Source organism: Camelus ferus, chromosome 10 (assembly GCF_009834535.1).
Source record: "Camelus ferus isolate YT-003-E chromosome 10, BCGSAC_Cfer_1.0, whole genome shotgun sequence".
In the NCBI taxonomy this organism is placed as follows: Eukaryota; Metazoa; Chordata; class Mammalia; order Artiodactyla; family Camelidae; genus Camelus; species Camelus ferus.
Window position 1 is genome coordinate 20778586 of NC_045705.1, and position 18927 is coordinate 20797512.

Genomic DNA, 18927 nt, shown 5'->3' on the forward strand with positions numbered 1-18927 from the left:
CCAACTAGAATGTGAATCCAGCCAGAGATTTTTTTTTTTTAATTTCCTCAACTTTCTTCTTCTTTTATTTTTTATTTTTATTGAGGTATAATTGACATACAACATTATATCAATTTCAGGTGTACAACAATGATTTGATATTTGTATACATTACAAAATGATCACTACAATAAATCTAGTTAACATCCGTCACCATACATAGTTACAGAGCTTTTTTCTTATATTGAGAATGTTAGGATTTACTCTCTTAGCAACTTCCAAATATGCAGTACAGTATTATTAACCATAGTTGCTATGCAATACATTACATCCCTGAAGGTCAAGATTTTGACTGTATCATTCATTGCATTTTCCCCAGCACCTAGTAGGTACTCAATAAATATTTGTTGAGCCAGCAAATTAATTAATATGGTAGAAAGGAATTGTCCTTTAAATTTGTCAAAGGAATTGTCACTTAGGATTTATTATAACACTAATAATAATCATAGAAAATATACATAAATACATTTCATTATTTTTTATCTTTTGATTTTTTTTTAATCTAGGAAATGAAAACTTTAAAATTCAGTAGAAGGTCCAAAAAGGGGAGAGAGTTAAGGCTTAGGAAATTCTGAAACATTAAATCCAGGTAGTATGAATTATCGTAATGGAGAAAAAAACCAAAAACTGTTAAAGAAATCAGTGTAGCTAAAGAGGGGGACTGCTGATGATCTCAGACAAAAGCGTACATACACAAACAGATGGAAAGAGGAACACATGGACACGAATGGAAATAAATAAGCAGCAGGAGCCTCTAAAGTGTCCAAAAGCAAACCACCTAGACCAAGAAAAGGCTCAAGAACAACCAAAAGAAAATTTTATAGCAGCATTCAAAGTATAAAGCAAAAGGAAGTATTAAGTACGATAATATACGGTTAGAAGACAAATAGGGAGAACAACTCAGCTTCCATATCAAGAAAACTAATTTTTAAACAGGAAAGGTACAATACAAACACAACACAATACAAACACAATCCCCACTGCCTCTTTCATGTTGATTAGAAGTAAGTTCAGAATTCTCATTTCATTGATTTCTCATCTTTGAGAGAGAGAAAATATTTCCCACAAAGCAGATCAAGATTTTATATGCTTATTTGGGATTGGGAGGAAACTAAAACTCTAAGTAAGAACATAATTAACAGAGGGTTGAACATGGAATGAGTTTATTATTGTAATTTGAAATTATAAATTTAAGAATTTAAAACTTTAAAAAAGGGGTAAATGTTATAAAACTTCTCAGTTTTAATTTCTAACATGATAAATACCATATAACCCACATAAGCAAGAGTTCTTTGGAGTCCTCAATAACTTATAAGACCTTAAGGGGATCATGAGAGAGAAAAATCTGAGAACTACTGTCCGTAAGTAAAGACTACTTTATACCTACCCTAACAAACATTAAAAACCAGCCTCAGCAGGATCAAGCTGACCCAACAGAAACTTAACGGCACAAACTGCCTGTGTCAGCACTCTTTACACTTTAGGTCAGGAATATTGGCAACTTTAGGACAAAGAATATTGGCAGAGATAGAGATTTTATAACAATAAAGAAGCACTTCATTAAAAAGATATAACAATCCTAAACATATTTACATGTAACTATAGAACTTCAAAATACATGAAGAATTAAAAAGAAATAGACAAAACTGTAATTATAGTTGGAGATTACAACAATTGTCTCTCAGAGAACAAACACACAAAAGAAATCAGTAAGTATACGCAAGACTTGAAAAACAGTGAGCCAATTTAACCTGCCATTTATAGAATAATACTCTCCCAAATATCAGAATATACATTCTTTTCAAATATACAAAGATCATTCACCAAGGTAGACCATAATGCTGGGCCATAGAACATTTAAAAAGGCTGAAATTACACACAGCAAGTTCTCTAACCATAACAAAATTAGAAATGAATAACCAAAAGGTTAACTAGAAAAACTCCAAATGTTTGGAAATTAATACATTTCTAGAAGTCATTGATCAAAATTAAATTACAAGGAAAATCTGAGAATATTTTGAATCAAGTATCAATGAAAACACTTCAAAATTTGTGAAATGCAGTTAACACAGTGCTTAGATCTAAAATCAATAATCTAAAATTCTACCTTAAGAAGTTTAAAAAAAAAAAAAAGCAAATTTAACCCAAAGTAAGTAGGAGAGAAATGAAGAAAACTCCAGAAATCAATGAAATAGAAAGTGAGCAAATAGAGAAAATCAGTGAAACCAAAAGTTGTTCCTTTGAAAGATCAATGAAAGTAATAACCCCTTGGCTAAACTGATTAACAAAAGAGAAGATATAAATCACAATATTAAGAATAAAACAGGACACATGACTATAGCTCTTACAGCTGTTAAAAGGATATCAAAGGAATATTATGAATAGCTTTATGGAAATAAAAATCAACATTTGACAAAATGGACAAATTCCTTGAAAGACACAAATTACCAAAAGTGAAACAAGAAACAGAAAATGTGAATATTGAATAAATGAAATTCATATTTCAAAACTTTTGCACAAAGAGAGCTCCAGCCCTAGATAACTTCATTGATAAATCGTACCGAACATTTAAGGATAAGATGATCCAGTCTCATACAGAAACTGGGCTAGGCAAAAATGGAAGACTGTTTTAGGAAGTAGCAAATTCACAGTACTGGAAATATACAGTAGAAAGCAATCCTTCACTGGGAGGGAAGCTAAAGTTCACTTCCAAACCCAGGCTAGAGGTTCTTTTCACCAGAAACACAAGCATAGTGGGCTAAAGTCTCCTCCTCATCCTTCTCTTCCAAACTGGAGTTAGGAATGCAGCAGCTCTAAGTCAGGTTAATGCCATGTCTACCTTCCCAGACTGATTTCAGACCTGCCCATCAGGGTCATCCCAGGAGCCAGAGATCTTTTTCTGAACATTTGACACCTACGACTTGATTACACTGGAGCTTCATAATTTTCTTTTATCATTTTATAGCCTGTAAGATTGGGGTTACTGCTATACCTGCCATAACCCTAAAAATGAGATTTTAAAAACATAATAGTTGACTTAGGAAATGATCCCAAAGAGAGACTACTAAAAGTACAAGTCTACCCATTAAATCCTCTTTGTAATAATTATATAGGGTATTTGTATTATTTTACAAAATTGGGAGTTTTAGCGAAAACACTGTAAGAAATTGTTTCCCCAGTCTTAATGAAATAAAATAAAGGCAATTCTAACTGGTCTAGTGTGGTGATTCTCATTAGGCAACAAAACTGTCTTTGGAAACTGGAAAAGACACTGAACCTTTAAAACCAATAACTACTTTATATGACATCATAATGGTGGACACATGTCATTATATATTCATCTAAACTCATAGAATGTACACCGAGAGTGAACCCTAATGTAAACTATGGACTTTGGGTGATAATAATGTGTCAGCATAGGTTCATCAATTGTAACAGAGGTACCACTCTGGTGGGCGATGCTGATAACTGCGGAGTCTATGTATGTGTTGAGGCAGGGGCTATATCAAAATCTCTGTACCTTCTGTTCAATTTTGCTGTGAATCTGAAACTGCTCTAAAAGATAACGTCTATTTAAAACAAACAACAAACAAACAACAACAACAACACAAAAACATAATAGGAGAGTTACTCTGATTGAAGAATATGGGGCCTAGTTTACTTACTGTCCACCTCCCCCAACATATTCACATATCCCTCCCGCTCCCCTCCAAGATACTTCCCTCAAAATCTCTAGGGTTCTCTGGAATATCATTTACAAACTGTCTGTCTGGCTAATCAACAAAGATCCTCTATTGAGTTAATTCTACAAAGTCACGTAAATCAGCACCAGAGGAAAATTTAACCTACCAATCGAGCTATAGACACCCTGAATGTCGGACATGCCATATGGAATCGGGGAATGGCGACATTAAAGATCTTGTCTTTAAAGTAAAGAAAGTGGAAGGTATAATATCCTTCCATATATCCTGATGTTGTAGAGAATGTGGTACAACTTGTGTATTCATATACACGGCCAGGGCTGATGATTGGAAATTCACCTGCAGAGAAAACAGTAACAATAAACCAAAGTATAAAATTTAGTTCTTCATTATAGCAAATAAGATATGTCCTCTTTAAACTATATTAAAGTAAGTGCATAATTAGGGAAAAAGTCTAAAAGAAAATATAACAAAATATTAACAGTGATGGGATTATGAGTATTTTGACATTTTTTTGTACTCCCCTAATTCCCTATAGTATGTGTGGGGGTTGGGGGATGACATCTATTAGAATAAAACACAAAAAAGGAGAGGCACTGAAGACAGCATCTTTAAGAGATGGGAATAAAAAGTATCACAGACACTAGTTCAAACAGAGATAAGGATACTCTAAATGTTTAAAAGTAGCAAGAGACTGAGACATAAAACTCTGAAGGCGCATCTTAAGCATTTAGCCCAGACAAAATGGTAGTCACAAGGGAGAGTTCTTCCACCAATGGACCAAATGACAGAAAAAGAATTACAGCTTTAAAAAAATTCTTTCAATAAATCCAGGAAAAATTCCTTAAATAGACATGTAGAATATGAATCTATTTGTGGCAATTAATTAGAACAACTTTAATTTAACCTGAATTTTATATGTGCTTAGGATAAATAGCAGAAGTACATAATTTAAATAGTATCACTTTCCTGCAGCACACACATAAAACCTGAAAAATCTGAGGGCTCAGAAACTTATGATAATCATAATTTCTTAAAAAGCCAAATGCCAGTGGTAATCAGCTTAGAGATGACTGGAATCAACAAACAATAAAAATCTGTGCTATTAATTTTAACATTTCCGTTGAAGTTTCAAAAAGATAGCCAACATGAAATTTATTTTCTTTCTGCCCTAGGCCTTATAATCCTTTAGAATATGATACTAAATAATTTATCTAGACAAAAAAATTAAGTTGAGAAGAAAAAGCAAGGAGCCCATGTGATCCACAGAATGGAAATTCAATCCCTGAATACCTGTTTGCTATGATTTTAGAAAAGTTCACGTTTAAGGAACTAAACTGGTAAAATAATGACCTTTACACATTGTATTTATGAAGCAAAGTATTGTAGTTAAGAGAATCCAGAATCTATTATCTTTCATATTAAAACACAGCTATTAAAAAGATTCAGTCTTATCCACTAACTACCACCTCACACATTTGCGAAGCTATGCTTCACATATATACTCTCCAAAATGTCTGAGAAGCAACTGATGTATAAACCCAAATCTTGGGTTACATACCAACGACTCCAGGTCCTTGAACTTCTTCCACATCACCTTTAGCATTTGTTATTCTCCAATAGCGACTGTCTAACTGACAAGCCTTCTCAGGAAGTGCATCTTTTGACATTTCAATCCTGGAGAAGAGAACAGGGTGGTAGAGACACATTGGTTTCTTCTATTTAAGAACTATGGTATTTGGGCTAAGATTTTGTAAGGAATTTTCAAAGGAAGTTAAGAAACCAACCTAAAGTCTGTGTGAATCATCCATCTATTCCTGTAAGGTCTCGAAGATACTGACCTGATTAGCTTGACTCCCCCCAGAGAAATGTTTTCATTCAATTTACACACTTGACTTTCAGTTACGGTCAACAATAGAAAGGGCAGTATAAAAATTTACAAACACAATGGTGACAATAATCCTTACTGTTCAAATAAAGATCAGTGTAGGAAATGCTTTCTAGAATATAGGGCCAAGAAAAACTTCTGTTCTAAAAAAAGGAGAGCCTTTTTTTCCATTACAAGGCTATGCAACCCATTTTTTCTTTTTTCCATTAGCTTCCAGAAAGTTCAAAGCAAAATGTCACTATTTAGGGCACCCACTATTCAGTTACTGGGATTATATTTTGACTCTGTTTCCAATACTATTATTACCCCCCTTTCTCTGAGAACTTGCTGACTCTTGTTTTCATTTGGAGTACCTTATAAGCATGTGTATGTGTTACTATTTTAAGCATATCTCAATCCTAGGCAGGATCTAAATTAAACAATTAAAACAACAAATGTCTGTACATGTGTAACTGGACATATCAAAGGCTGCATATAATACCAAAATCCTAGAATGCTTCCTGATCATTACTATTATTTCCAGTATGTATATATGCAAGTATATGTATTTTTAAAATACATACATCATAAAATATTTTAAAATATATCTAAAAACAAAGCATTCTTAATCCCTTAGAGCAATGAGTTGTCTTTATCTCATAGTACAGTGTACTTTTAATTAAAATGAATTTAACATCTGTTTTTTATTTAACCAAATCCAGTGCTTAATACGATGCCTAATATACAGGCTGCACTCAATAAATAATTATTAGACTTTTAACTGGCAAGATAAAACTTAAATGCATGGTTTTATCTTGGGCAATTTCATAGCTGTTAGAATGCATTATAACTCGAATACTGACCTTTCAAGATAATTACAACTTAGTGGCCAGTGGTACCTGGTGCAATACTTATATCTGAAGAAATAACTTACAGGTTGATGTAAACTCAAGGTACTTTATAAACACTATGTTGCAGGAAAATTTTTTGTTATCCACCTACCTCCACACTTCAGCCAGAAGCTGCCTTTCAAAATGTGTTTTATATAGCATGTCAGATCAGGCAATAATGACACATCCATAGGATATATTCCACTATTAACTGAAAGTTAACCCCATTTAAAATTCTTACCTGATTCGGTATGTGAAGAAATAGTGGGGTGGATGTACAGAGCTAAGTTCTGGCAGAAACGACGTGGACACTGAAACTGTAATATCCCCCGTTGTTGCTACACACTCTGGATCATGAACATATCTAGGTAATTTTAAAAATTAAACATTTTAAAATCAATAAACGTCAATTCTGTCAGACAAAAGATTTAAAGATATAATGCAAAATAGTTTATATTTTACTTTAGGATCAAAAATTTAAATCACTTTTGAGACCTTAAAGGTATAGTCATTAAGCTCAGAAGAAAACTAGAAATTACAAACTAGAAAATCTTGCAGACTCTGAATCAGTAATGACAGCAGTCAAGGTTCAATGATCAGTGGTTCAATAATGGGTCTGTAACTACCTTAGAAACTAAAAAAGAGCTCATCTCAGTTTTCAGAGCTAAGGAAACTACTGGGACATCTGAAAACCGAGCTATGGCCTATCAACAGTGACTCTGACAATAAAAATGTGTTAGTATGTTATTCTAGAGGCCTCTAATGTGTAATTAACCTGTCATTTCTGTCCACCAAGCTACTGTGAACCAATATTACCTCTAATACTGTCTCTAATACCTGAATGTTCCACTTAGAGATAATAAATAACAGTTTTCAGGAGTTAATAGTTACTGATTTGCTATTCATGATAAAGCTATTAATTGGCAAACAACTTCCCCTCACCAGAAAAAATTATAAAACTACTATAAAGATAGAACTTCTAAATCAAAATCACTTTTTTCTCTTGATTCCTCAAGATGAAAAAAATACTGGCTGTTCAACTGTTTGGATGTCTTGGCTTTAAAGTGCGAATAAAATAATGAGATTTCAGATGAGAGCCTCTGTTATTAACCTTCTTGGGAAACTTCAGTTCATGATCTGTAACTGATGGTTTTTTTCTAATTTATAATCATTCTAATCCAAAAAGCCTCAAGTGAAATACCTGAAAATCTGGTCTCTGATGATAGGGAAGCCACCTGATACAACATTGTTGACATAAGAAGTAAACCAGTCAGTAAAAGTAGCACCTATAAACAAGGAAGGGGGAGAAAAAGGACAAATAGATTTTTAAAATCTATACAGGAAATAAACAATTACAACTTCCCTATGCTTAAGGTGTGCTATCAAAACTAGAAACATTTCTAGATATCATTCGACTAATCCTTTATTAAGTAAATTTCTATCCTCAATTCTATGCCTCTTACTCTCAACTACCTTGCTAGGGAATCCTCAACCTACCTTCAAATCACTTCTTACACTTATAATTAAATAGCTGACTTTTAAACTTTAATTTGTTCTGGTACAAAAATGAAAAGCCTTCTGTCTATAATTTCTAGAACATATGAAACAAAGGATATACAGCTATGTCTAGAAAGAAACTAGAGAAAAAATACCAGCACCTATCCTCAGATGATCAGGGTACATCCCTAGTCCAGGTACATCCTGATTCATGCACAAAATTCTGGCAGAAGCCAAGCTCACTCTGGACATCTAATAGGGGTACAGCACTGTGGAATTCTGGGAATCAGGCCAGTCCCCAAGTGATCTAGTTGCACTACTACAGATTCAAATGTACAGTGGCCCTCCATAGTCTCAGCAACCTGCTTGAAGCAGAGAAGAAAGACTGGGATGGTCCAGTCTAGACCATACTGCCACGATCTAGTGATTGGGTGAATAACAAGTATTTGCGTGAATTATGTTGCCTCTTCTAGGCAGTACAACATAACTTTCTCAGACTCCCATTGTTTACTGTTAATACATCTCAGTCTCGAGCACAAATTAGTCCCTTAATCAATGTTGTTCAATGAATTTTTTCATAATCTTGTTTCTACTAACCCAGTTCCTGCACTCTGCCACACTGAATGTCAGATGCTAAATTTAAAGTATGTATTTACTTAGTATTCTGTTTAGGGGATGATTGAAGATACAATTTAAGCTTGAGTCTGAGGGTCTACAGCTTTAAAATTTTAAACTTATCAATTGAGAGAAGGTAAACTATAATAGTTTACTCTTCTCAATGTCTATTAATGGCCTACTCTGATCCTCTATTAAATGCTACTGTGTTCAAATGATCACTGATCATCTATCTAAAGGGGCCACATGAATGTCATTAAAACTCACAGAAGGTACAATTTTGAGAAGTAGTTTCCCTGTAGAGTTTTAAAAATCATTTTGTGTATTTCATGAAATACAATGTTAAGAAAAAATAAATTTCTAATGATTTACACAAAAAAGGAAACTGGCATGGTATATTTTAATGTACCTTCATTTATTATAATACATACCAAAGTGTGTTCTTTAAAATGAGGACAAAATTTTTCATGCAGCCTTCACCACTAAACTTACCTCCACATCAGTTTTCTTAATGTCAGAAGATTCCATCTTATGTTTTACCAAAAATTCAAAGAAAGTCAAACTTAGTTGAATCAAGATGTAATTTATATGTTCTAAGGTGGTTTACCTTTTAAAGTAAGCCCATACCTTGGCATTTCTTTGATGGTACTGGGGTTTTATCAGTAGTGTAAAGGCAGATCAAATGCCTTCCCATCTTTCCTTACAGCACTAGCTTCCCACCTCATCTCTTAGTGCATCTCAAATCTTTTGCTTTGCTCTCTCATTCTAGGAGAAAATCCAGCTCCTAGAAGAGTATCCTCAGCCCTTGGTACTGCGCAGTAACGGTGGTGTCTTTCACACCATGTCAGACCAGCACCAAACTAAGAGCCTCGCCAGGAGCTCACCTTAGAGCTCAGGAAGCCTTTAGTTTATAAACTGGGTAGCACCCGTGGCCTAGAGCCAGGCTGATCATCTTCTATCACACAGAGAAGCCAAAGAGGGCAACGAGCAGGGGCATAACCCCAGAGGGTGCTTAACTTAGAAACCACAGACCACACAAATCAGGGTGAGCTGAAAGCTAGGAGCCAAGTTTCAAAGTGTTTTATAACTTACTACATAGGTGAGAGAACTTCCTGACGTTGTGAAGTCAGACCTAGAGTGTGCCATAGTTTGAACACATAGAGACGGATACTCTGTTCAAGGTTCCAATTAGGAGACATAATTAGATACAGATACCTTGGCCTGCAAGGCCCTTTTACTATTAATACATGAGGATGTTTAATATGTGCCAGAGACACCTTTAAAAAGAAGAATGGACAGTCAGGAATCTTCTCTTATGTGAGCAAAATCTAAGCAAAACAAGAATGCATGAACGGCAAAGGGGTGAGCTGCACTTGCATACAAATTAAATTGTTCTCAAAATCCTTTTAAGGCCAAGAAAAATCAGATGTGCCAAGCAGTTTACAGGGCCCAGAGTTTACACTGGTCTCTGAAGACTGCTGTTCTGCAGTCTCCAGTGTGACTTATCAGTGTTTTACTACAGCACTGGCACCAAGAGAGAAAAAGTATAGTTATTTCATGTATCTATGTCTCTAATTATGTATTAATATGATTGACAGAAAATGCATGTGTGTGTAAGGGAACTCTATACACATTCCTAGCAATTCTATACATCTCACTGTTCTACAGCAGAGTCCTAAGAGCACAAGGTTGTAAAGGCATGGCTTTTTTCCAAATAGAAACCAAATTCAAATACAATACGAGGGCTATTCTAATGAGAGACTAGATATAGTACTTTATGAACCAGCAAGCTTTAAGAAATATGAAATCGCTAGCTACCAACTTGAATATTTTTGACCAAAAGGAAGAAGGGAAAAAGAAGACTTTTTTCTCCTACCTATGATAAACATGTCAATAGCAGCTGGATTCCGAGCCATTTGGTCCTAGTGAGAAAAAGAATATTACAACTGAGCAAAATACATTTTACTTAATTTCTCATTGTTCACTATCTGTATCCTTCCCTGGGGACAAGGCAAAACAGATAAAAATAACTTAAGTGCTCCACCCAACACTCAGACATTTCTCACACTTTTCAGTTCCTGCTCTTTTGATTTCTGTATTTAAGCTCTTCCTATCAAGTCCTTAGAAGAGTGCAGGTACTTCTCAATAACAGTTAAAGTGCTTATATACTGCTATTACTGTTACAATAAATTAAAAAATTATCCTTCAAGAAAACAATTAGGAAGTTAAAACGGTAAGAAGATATATGGCCTATGAACCCAGAAGACAGAGCTTTGGATTCAGTCAAGACACCTGAATGATTCTAGATTAGTCACTTCTCTCAGTAAATGCAGAGACTAAGTCATTATCCTATAAAAGATGTGAAAATGCTCAGAAAAAAAAAAACTTAACAGCTATGCAAGCTCTTTAAATAATTCAAATGTTATATGGAGTTACATGTCTCAGATAACTATGAAAAATGTTTTCTATTTTCAATTCCTCTTTTAAGTTAAAAGTTCACATCTAGGCAAAAATAAAGGCAGAAGGTCTGCAACTGAGGAATGACTAAGAAACCAAATGCCATGATATTTTCAGTATTTATATTGAAATCATAACAAAAGTCTCCTAAGAACAATCTACATTTTTCAACAACTCAAATAGCTACTGAAGAAAGAGTTTAGAATGTTTCTACTATACTTAGAACTTGAAGCAAATGATGTTCAAAAGTTAAATTTTTTAAGTTAGAAATGTATAGTACAGTTAGTCACTTCAACAAAAAGCTCACTAGTTTTCCTTAAACTTAAAGTGATGTAACACAAATCACAGCTTCCCCTCTGTATGTACAAGTTTGCACTGCTTGTCCATTGGTAAAATTTTCTTTTGACATTCCACGCCATTATATCAGAATACTAGTCCCCCTAGTTAGACAGGTCTATAATTAAGTTGCATAACGCTCTATACCCATTCTACAACCTGAAAATTCCTAATGCACACTTTTATACGCTCATACCACTTACAGCCACGTTTAGGCATACTTCCTACTTACTGGACATTGGTAGAAGACTTCATTTTTGTTTCGGCCCTCCTGCAGCTTCCACTGCTATATACTGACTCAAACCAGTATGTATGCAAAATGTTAAAGGGAGACAGTATTTCAGTCCCTGTCTCTGCTGGAAGCCTCCAGCAGCCGTATCAACATCCAACAAATCCTCAGAACGATAGTGATTAGACAGCGCCATGCTTCCCAGCAACCTGAAAATACAGACTCAAAATTTAATCAATTGCAATGCCAAAAACCCAGCTGTGCTTCATCTTTTTGATGAATAATAATTTCACTTTGACAACTTCAAGAGAACTGATAACATGTCACTTCAAACCGAGAATACCCAAAACATCACAATTTCTGTATATATTAAATTCAAACTCTTGAGTGGAAAGATTCTGATGTAAATTAAAAGCCTAAATGTCTAAACTGTATAAACGTCAATCTTTTAAAAAGGAACTAGTGTTACTGCTTTCAAAAACCTATCCTACCATAAACTGCCAGTGTTTTTCTATACATGCATGTATGACTAGTTTAATGTTTAAAGGGGTAAATTCTCTCTGACACCTTTATCTTGATACAACCTTTAACTTACCCTATCCTACCAGACAGTATAGGTGTAAATCAGTCTAAACCTTGTCCAAATTTTCAAAACCTTGGGACGTGTGGGGTCTAATTTCATCTCACAGAACACTACACATGACAATAACACAGGAGTCGCGGCTGGATGAGACTCCCAGCCTAAGTCTCACTGTTTGGGCGGACGGTAGATAAAAATCTCTGTGTTGGAATCATGACCTGTTTGTCATGGCAATTCTGAGCAACTCTTTTAATAAAGTTCCCTGCTGTTTGCTCTTGAAATATGACAATTTTTCAATTTTGTCAAGTTTCAGTCTGACAGGAAAATAGATTACAAAAAAAAAAGCCACTAATTTAGGCTTAATCTAGTCCTAATGGCCCAATATTTGATTTTTGAATACCGCCTGTAATCTCAAGTGCGATCACCTCCCAGATTGCCTGCATTCACTCAACTCTAATCTGCAATGGTAACAGAGCCTCATATGATTCTTTGCACACACAGAGATACCATGTTCCAATAAGAACAATGCAAAACTCTCCCTAAATTCTCATTAGCATGTCACAAGTGCAATGTCTCTGAAAACACTTAATTTCATAAAGGAACAAAAGAGTAGAACCATTCAAAGCATAGAGCTTTTAAAACCGTAAGCAAATGTGACAGCTAATGCATGGTCTGCTTTTACCAAAAGGTTCCACAGTGATATTTCATATCTTTTAGAAGTAAGTTTAAAGCAGTCCACTCAATTATAGGCTACGCTTGAATAGGACAAAATTATATTTTCCTTAGTTGAGTTATGTAGCTCTGAACAAATTATTGCTTTTTACATGTATGATGCATAGAAATTACATCAAGCTCTCAAAAACAATTTACTTGGCCTGTAATAAAATAAACATTTCAAGGGTTCAGAACAGTTTTAGTTAAATTATACTCATACACACATCTACCTTATGTCCCGTAGTACCCCCTCCAACAAGACTTCATTTTAACTATAAAGATGTGTTGATAAAAATGATGTTTTTGAGACATTTATTTTGGTAAAATCAAATTCAAGCTGTAGATTTTGTCTTATAGATTGCTACAATCTATACTCCTTTAATCTGTTAACTAACTATAAATACAATTTGTTTTCATTTCTAGAAAATAACTTGTATCATTAAAAATAACCAAAATAGTGAATTTCTTACCCAGGAACCACTAACTTCTGCCCGTTATGGATACGATATGAACATCGATAATCATCAGGAAGCTTGCAGCCAATCTGAGCTTCCACAGCATCCAGGTCCTCCTCTCGAGCACCCTCTGCAAATGCACGAAAAAAGCAAATTATGCAGAAACCCTAAGCCTTAAATCTAAGAAGAAATGCAATCTATCGCCTAGACAATGAGCAAGTGAATTCTGTCCAGAATATACTGCTGAAATATAAGGAAATGCACTGAAAGTTCAGAGAAATGTTACATCATTTTAGATGGGCTCTGACATTTGAAGGACTGAGCAAGCAAATTCCTCAATTTTCTCTTACTAGGGAAAACACTGGCACTAACTAAAATATGGAGTAGTAGGCACCAATGAGACCCGCAATAATTTTTTCACATTACAACATAAACTTTAGAGCATATCCCATTTTTCTTTATCTAATATACTCACACTTCTCTATTTTAAAAACTCTCCAGAAGGTCTCTAAACTGATGTTGTTCAAGAGTTTTAACCTAGTCTCTTAATGGGAAATACAGAGCTTGGTGTAGGTTCATGCTATGAGGTCATTACCTAGGACTCAACTTTTCATGTTTGCAAGCTTGCCATACATTCTAGCTCTAGAAAGCAGTAACTACAAATACCAAGGGAAGAGATTCACTCCTAGCAATGGCCCACCAGGTTGCTGGACCAAACCTCTTGCTGAGAACTAGAAAAACTGAACAACAGAAGACTGGTTTCAAGGCTTTTGGAGAACTTACAGGCTGTGAGAGCTGGGGGTATGGGTGGTGGCGGAGGAGGTCCAGAAGAACAGGGAAACAGAGAGGAGAGCCAGGCCTTTGGAGCCACCTCGTCTTTGAGGCAACTGCCAATTCTGAAAGCATACATACAGCTGACAGGTCGAGAAGCTGAGCAAAGCTTTCAGCAGTACCAAAGGGTTGAGAGAATTTTCCAAAATTGATGAAAACATCAATCTTATAAACCCCACAGAGAATAATTACAAAGAAAATCATTATCTAGACACATTATTGGAAAACTGCTAAAAATCAAAGACAGAGAGAAATCTCAAAAGCAGCCAGGGAAGGGGAAAAGCCACAGTCGCCTTCAGAGGAACAACAATGACAGTTAAATTCTCAACAGAAACAACAGAACGGTATCTTTAGGTGCTGAAAAAAATTACCACTGACTAGAATTCTATATCCAGTGAATATATACTTCAAAATCGAAGATGAAATAAATACATTTTTTTGACAAAAAAAGATCTGAAAATACTCAGCAGTAGCAGTCCCTCATTAAAAATAAAATACTAAAAAGAATTCTTTAGGCAGAAGAAAAATGGTCCCAGATGGAGGCATGAAGATACAGGAAGAAATGAAGAGTAACCAGAAAAGGTAAACATGGAGGTAAATCTAAGGTAGTATTGAATATATAAAATAATGTTTCCAAGGATATAAGATATGTTGAAAATCAAAACCACAAAACTATAGCACAAAGACAGGAGGGAGGTCATTGAAATTCAAATATTCTCAGATTCTCTCATTGTCCAGTAAGTGGTAAAAACACTAAGTTACAACAGACTTTAAGTCAGAGATACACATTTTAATCTCTAGGCTAATCACTAAAAAAGTTAGATAAATAAGGAAGGAAAGCAGGTATGGAATAAGAGATAAGAAGAACGCAAAAAAGGAACACCTACTCACTTGACACAAATAAAAAATAGAAACATGGGCCCTTTTTTGCTCCCTCCTCTTTGGAGACGGCCCACACTCTGTCTATGGAGTGTGTACCTACTTTTACTTTAACTTGAGCACCCAATTCCAACACCTTTTCTTGCCTTTCTCTTGCCTTACACTCTATGTAAAATGTATCTTTTATCTACGTTTACTCAAAAAAAAAAGAAACATGGTATATTTTAATTCAAATATATTAGTAATTATATTAACTACAGACTAAATAATCTAATTAAAAGACAGACCAGATGAAAAACAAAGCATAATTATAAACAAGAGGCACATCTTAAAGATGTAGATACAGAAAAGAAAGTTAAAATAGCTCTACTCAAATCATACAAGATAGACTTTAAGGCAAATAGCATTATTAGAGATAATGGAGGACTTTCTGTAATTGCAAAAAAGGTTAAATTCACTACACGGGTATTCTAACTAATTTTGTGCATCTAATAACACAGCTTCAAATTAAAAAGAATTAAAATGGAAAAAAAGATAAATCTGCAATTACAGTGGGTGTATTAGCTTTCTACTGCCACAATATTAGCAGCTTTAAAACGACACTCATTTACTATTTCAGTTTCTGTAAGTCAGAATTCTGGGCACGACTGAAGTGGCTCCTCTACTCGGGTCCCACAAGGCTGAATCACGGTGTAAACTGGGGCTGCTAGCTTCATCTTATGCACCTTCTGCTTGGGGTCCTCTTCCAAACATACTGGTTGTTAGAAGAACACAGTTCCTTGCAATAGTAGGATGGAGGCTCTCAGCTAGGAGCCACCTGCCATTCCCTATCACCTGGCCCTCTCCACAACATGCCAGTTTGCTTATTCATGTCCAAGATAAAAGACACCCATTGCTTTGAATCTCTCTGACTTCTAGGGGGCCCAGTTCTTTTTAAGGGCTCATTTGATTGGGTCAGGCCATGCTCAAGATAATTTCCTTTTTGATTAATGCAACTAATTTGGAACCTTAATTACATTTGCAAAACCCCTTCACTTTTGTCATATAATATGACCTAATCACAGGACTGAAATCAATTATATCCACAGCACCACTCACTCTCTCAAGGGGAGGCTCTCATTGTATCAAGAATGTACACCAGGGATGGGAATCTTGGGAACTCTCTCAATTCTGCCTACCATAGTGAGAAATTTTAACACACCTCTCAGTAACTAACAGAACAAGGAGACCAAAAAACCTAGTAAGAGTGCAGAAGATCTGAACATGATCAACAGTTTTTGCCTAATTACATATATATAGCACTAAATGGCAATAATGACAAAATGTACATTCTTTTCAAGTGTACATGGAATATTTACCCAGACGGATTACATGCTGGACCATAGAACAAATCACAACAAATTTCAAATGACTGAAATCATACAGAGTATATTCTCTGATCTCAGTGGAATTAGAATATAAATTATATTAAAAAGATTACAAAAAAAGCCCCAAATGTTTAGAAATCAAGCAATACATTTCTATATAATCCATGGGTCAAAGAAGAAATCAAAAGAAATCAGAAAATATTTTGAACTGCATGTTAATGAAAATACAACATATTAAAACTTGTGGGATGAAGGTGAAGCTATGTTTAAAGGGAAATTTACAGGCCTAAATGCATTTGAAGAAAACAAGACAGGCTGAAAACATCTATGATCTAAGTGATAATCTCAAGCCAGGAAAAAAGTGACAGCAAAGTAAATTCAAGGAGAAGAAACCAGAGAAATTAATGAAATAAGAAATGAACATAGAGAGGATTGACAAAGGCAAAAGACAGCTCTTTGAAAATACTAATAAAATTGATTAGCTCCTACCTAGCAAAACTGATCAAGAATTACAGAGAGAAGACACAAATAGTATCAGAAATGGAAAGGTGAAATCACTATGGATCCAGCAAGCATTACAAAGCTAAGAAGATATTTTGAAAAACTTCATGGCAATAAATTGGAAAATGTAGATGTAGTGAACAATTTCCTAGAAAAACACAACTTATCAAAGCTGACATGAGACTAAGTAGAAAATGTGAGTAGTCCTACATCTGATAAAGAAATTGAATCCTTAATTTAAAACCTTCCCACAATGAAAACTCCAGGACTGAATGGCTTCAGTAGTATATCTACTAATCATTTAAGCAAGAAATCAGACCAAGCTTACATAAACTCTTCCAAGGAACAGAAAAAGAGGCAACACTTCCTGATCTTTTTACAAGGCCAGCAACATCTTGATACTAAAACCTGACAAGAACATCTCAAGAAAGGAAAATTACAGGCCAAACTCTTTCATGAACATAGAAGTAAAAACCCCAAATACGAGCAAATAAAATCCAACAGTATATAAAAAAAATAATATATGACAACCAAAGTAAATTTATTTCAAGAATGAGAAGTTGGTTTAACATTCAGAAAATCAATCAATATAATTCAGCACACTAACAAAATAAAGTAGAAAAGTCATATGATAACCACAAGGCTGGAAATGCATTTGAAAAATTCAAGTATCCACTTAAAACACAAAACAAAAAACCCTTTTCTCAAACTAGGATCAGAAGGAGCTTTCTTCAATCTGCTAAAGAGTACCTACTAAAAACTGACAGTAAACATCATCTTTAAAGGAAAAATGTTGAAAGCTTTCCCTCTGCAGTCAGAAAGATAAGTATGCTCCCTATTCATTTCTATCCAGCTTCGTACTGAAGGCTCTAGCCAGTTCAATAAAACAAGAAAAATAAAGAAAAGGCATTTAGGGATAGGAAAACTAGCGATAAAACTGTCATTATTCTACATCTTCAAGGAAATGCAAATTAAAACCACCACTACACAACCACCAGAAAGGCTAAAATAAAAAGAATATCAACATTAAAGTGTTAGTAGGAATGTGAAGTAATAAAACCACTTTGGAAAATGAACAGTATCTTTTGAAATTTAATACAAGCACACTCTACAACCCAGCAAACTCAATCCTAGATATTTATCTGATAGAAATAAGTTCATAAGTACATCAATAATGATTTACAGCATTATTTGTAATAGCCAAAGACTAGAAGTAACCCAAATATCCATCAACAGTGAAATGAATATATAAACTATGGTCTAACCATATAATGGACTATTTACACTCCAAACAAAAATGAACAAACTACTGTTACCACACAACACAACTGAATCTAACAAATGAAACAAATAATTCACACAAAATACACACTTAATCATGCAAAATATATGAAGTTCAAAAAGAGAGGAAACTACTCAGTGGCATTAGCAATCAGGATAGTGGTCATCCCTGAGAAAGACAGAGGGTTCTAGGCACACGTAATTACTCTACCTCTAGACCTGAAGGGTGTTACAGTGGGCATGTCCATAGTGTGATAATTCACTGAGTTGTTCACTTATGATCTGTACACATTTCTACAGGTTGGTCAACATCACTAGTGATAGCCTGTGGGTATCACATACCCCAAGATATGTGATGAGGACACTTCACCTTGGTGGTAATCTGAAAACCCATTACTCCAGTCAACCATGAATAATACTTTTTTAAAAAGTCACTTTGAGGGACATACTGCAAAATACATGACCAGTACTCCTTCCAACTGTCAAGATCATGAAAGGCAAGAAAAAAATGAGAAACTTCCACAGACCAGAGGACCCTAAGGAGACATGACAACTAAATGCAATGTGGTATTCTGGACTGGATGTAGGAATTGAAAAAGGATTCCACTGATGGAAAATCCTGATGAATTCCCAATGAAGTATGGAGTTTAGTTAATAGTGATATCCCAATGAAGACTTTAGTTTGACA

General features: G+C 34.8%; 1 protein-coding gene across 1 annotated transcript in view; it reads right to left on the reverse strand.

Annotated features, from left to right (window-relative positions):
- The window catches only part of FBXO3 (F-box protein 3), a 31117-nt gene that overhangs the window by 2761 nt on the left and 9429 nt on the right, over nucleotides 1-18927 (reverse strand). Inside the window, 8 exon segments of the mRNA XM_006195055.3 lie at nucleotides 3889-4079; nucleotides 5302-5417; nucleotides 6739-6861; nucleotides 7699-7783; nucleotides 10486-10531; nucleotides 11635-11673; nucleotides 11675-11840; nucleotides 13396-13510. Coding sequence (XP_006195117.1) covers nucleotides 3889-4079; nucleotides 5302-5417; nucleotides 6739-6861; nucleotides 7699-7783; nucleotides 10486-10531; nucleotides 11635-11673; nucleotides 11675-11840; nucleotides 13396-13510 — 881 coding nt within the window.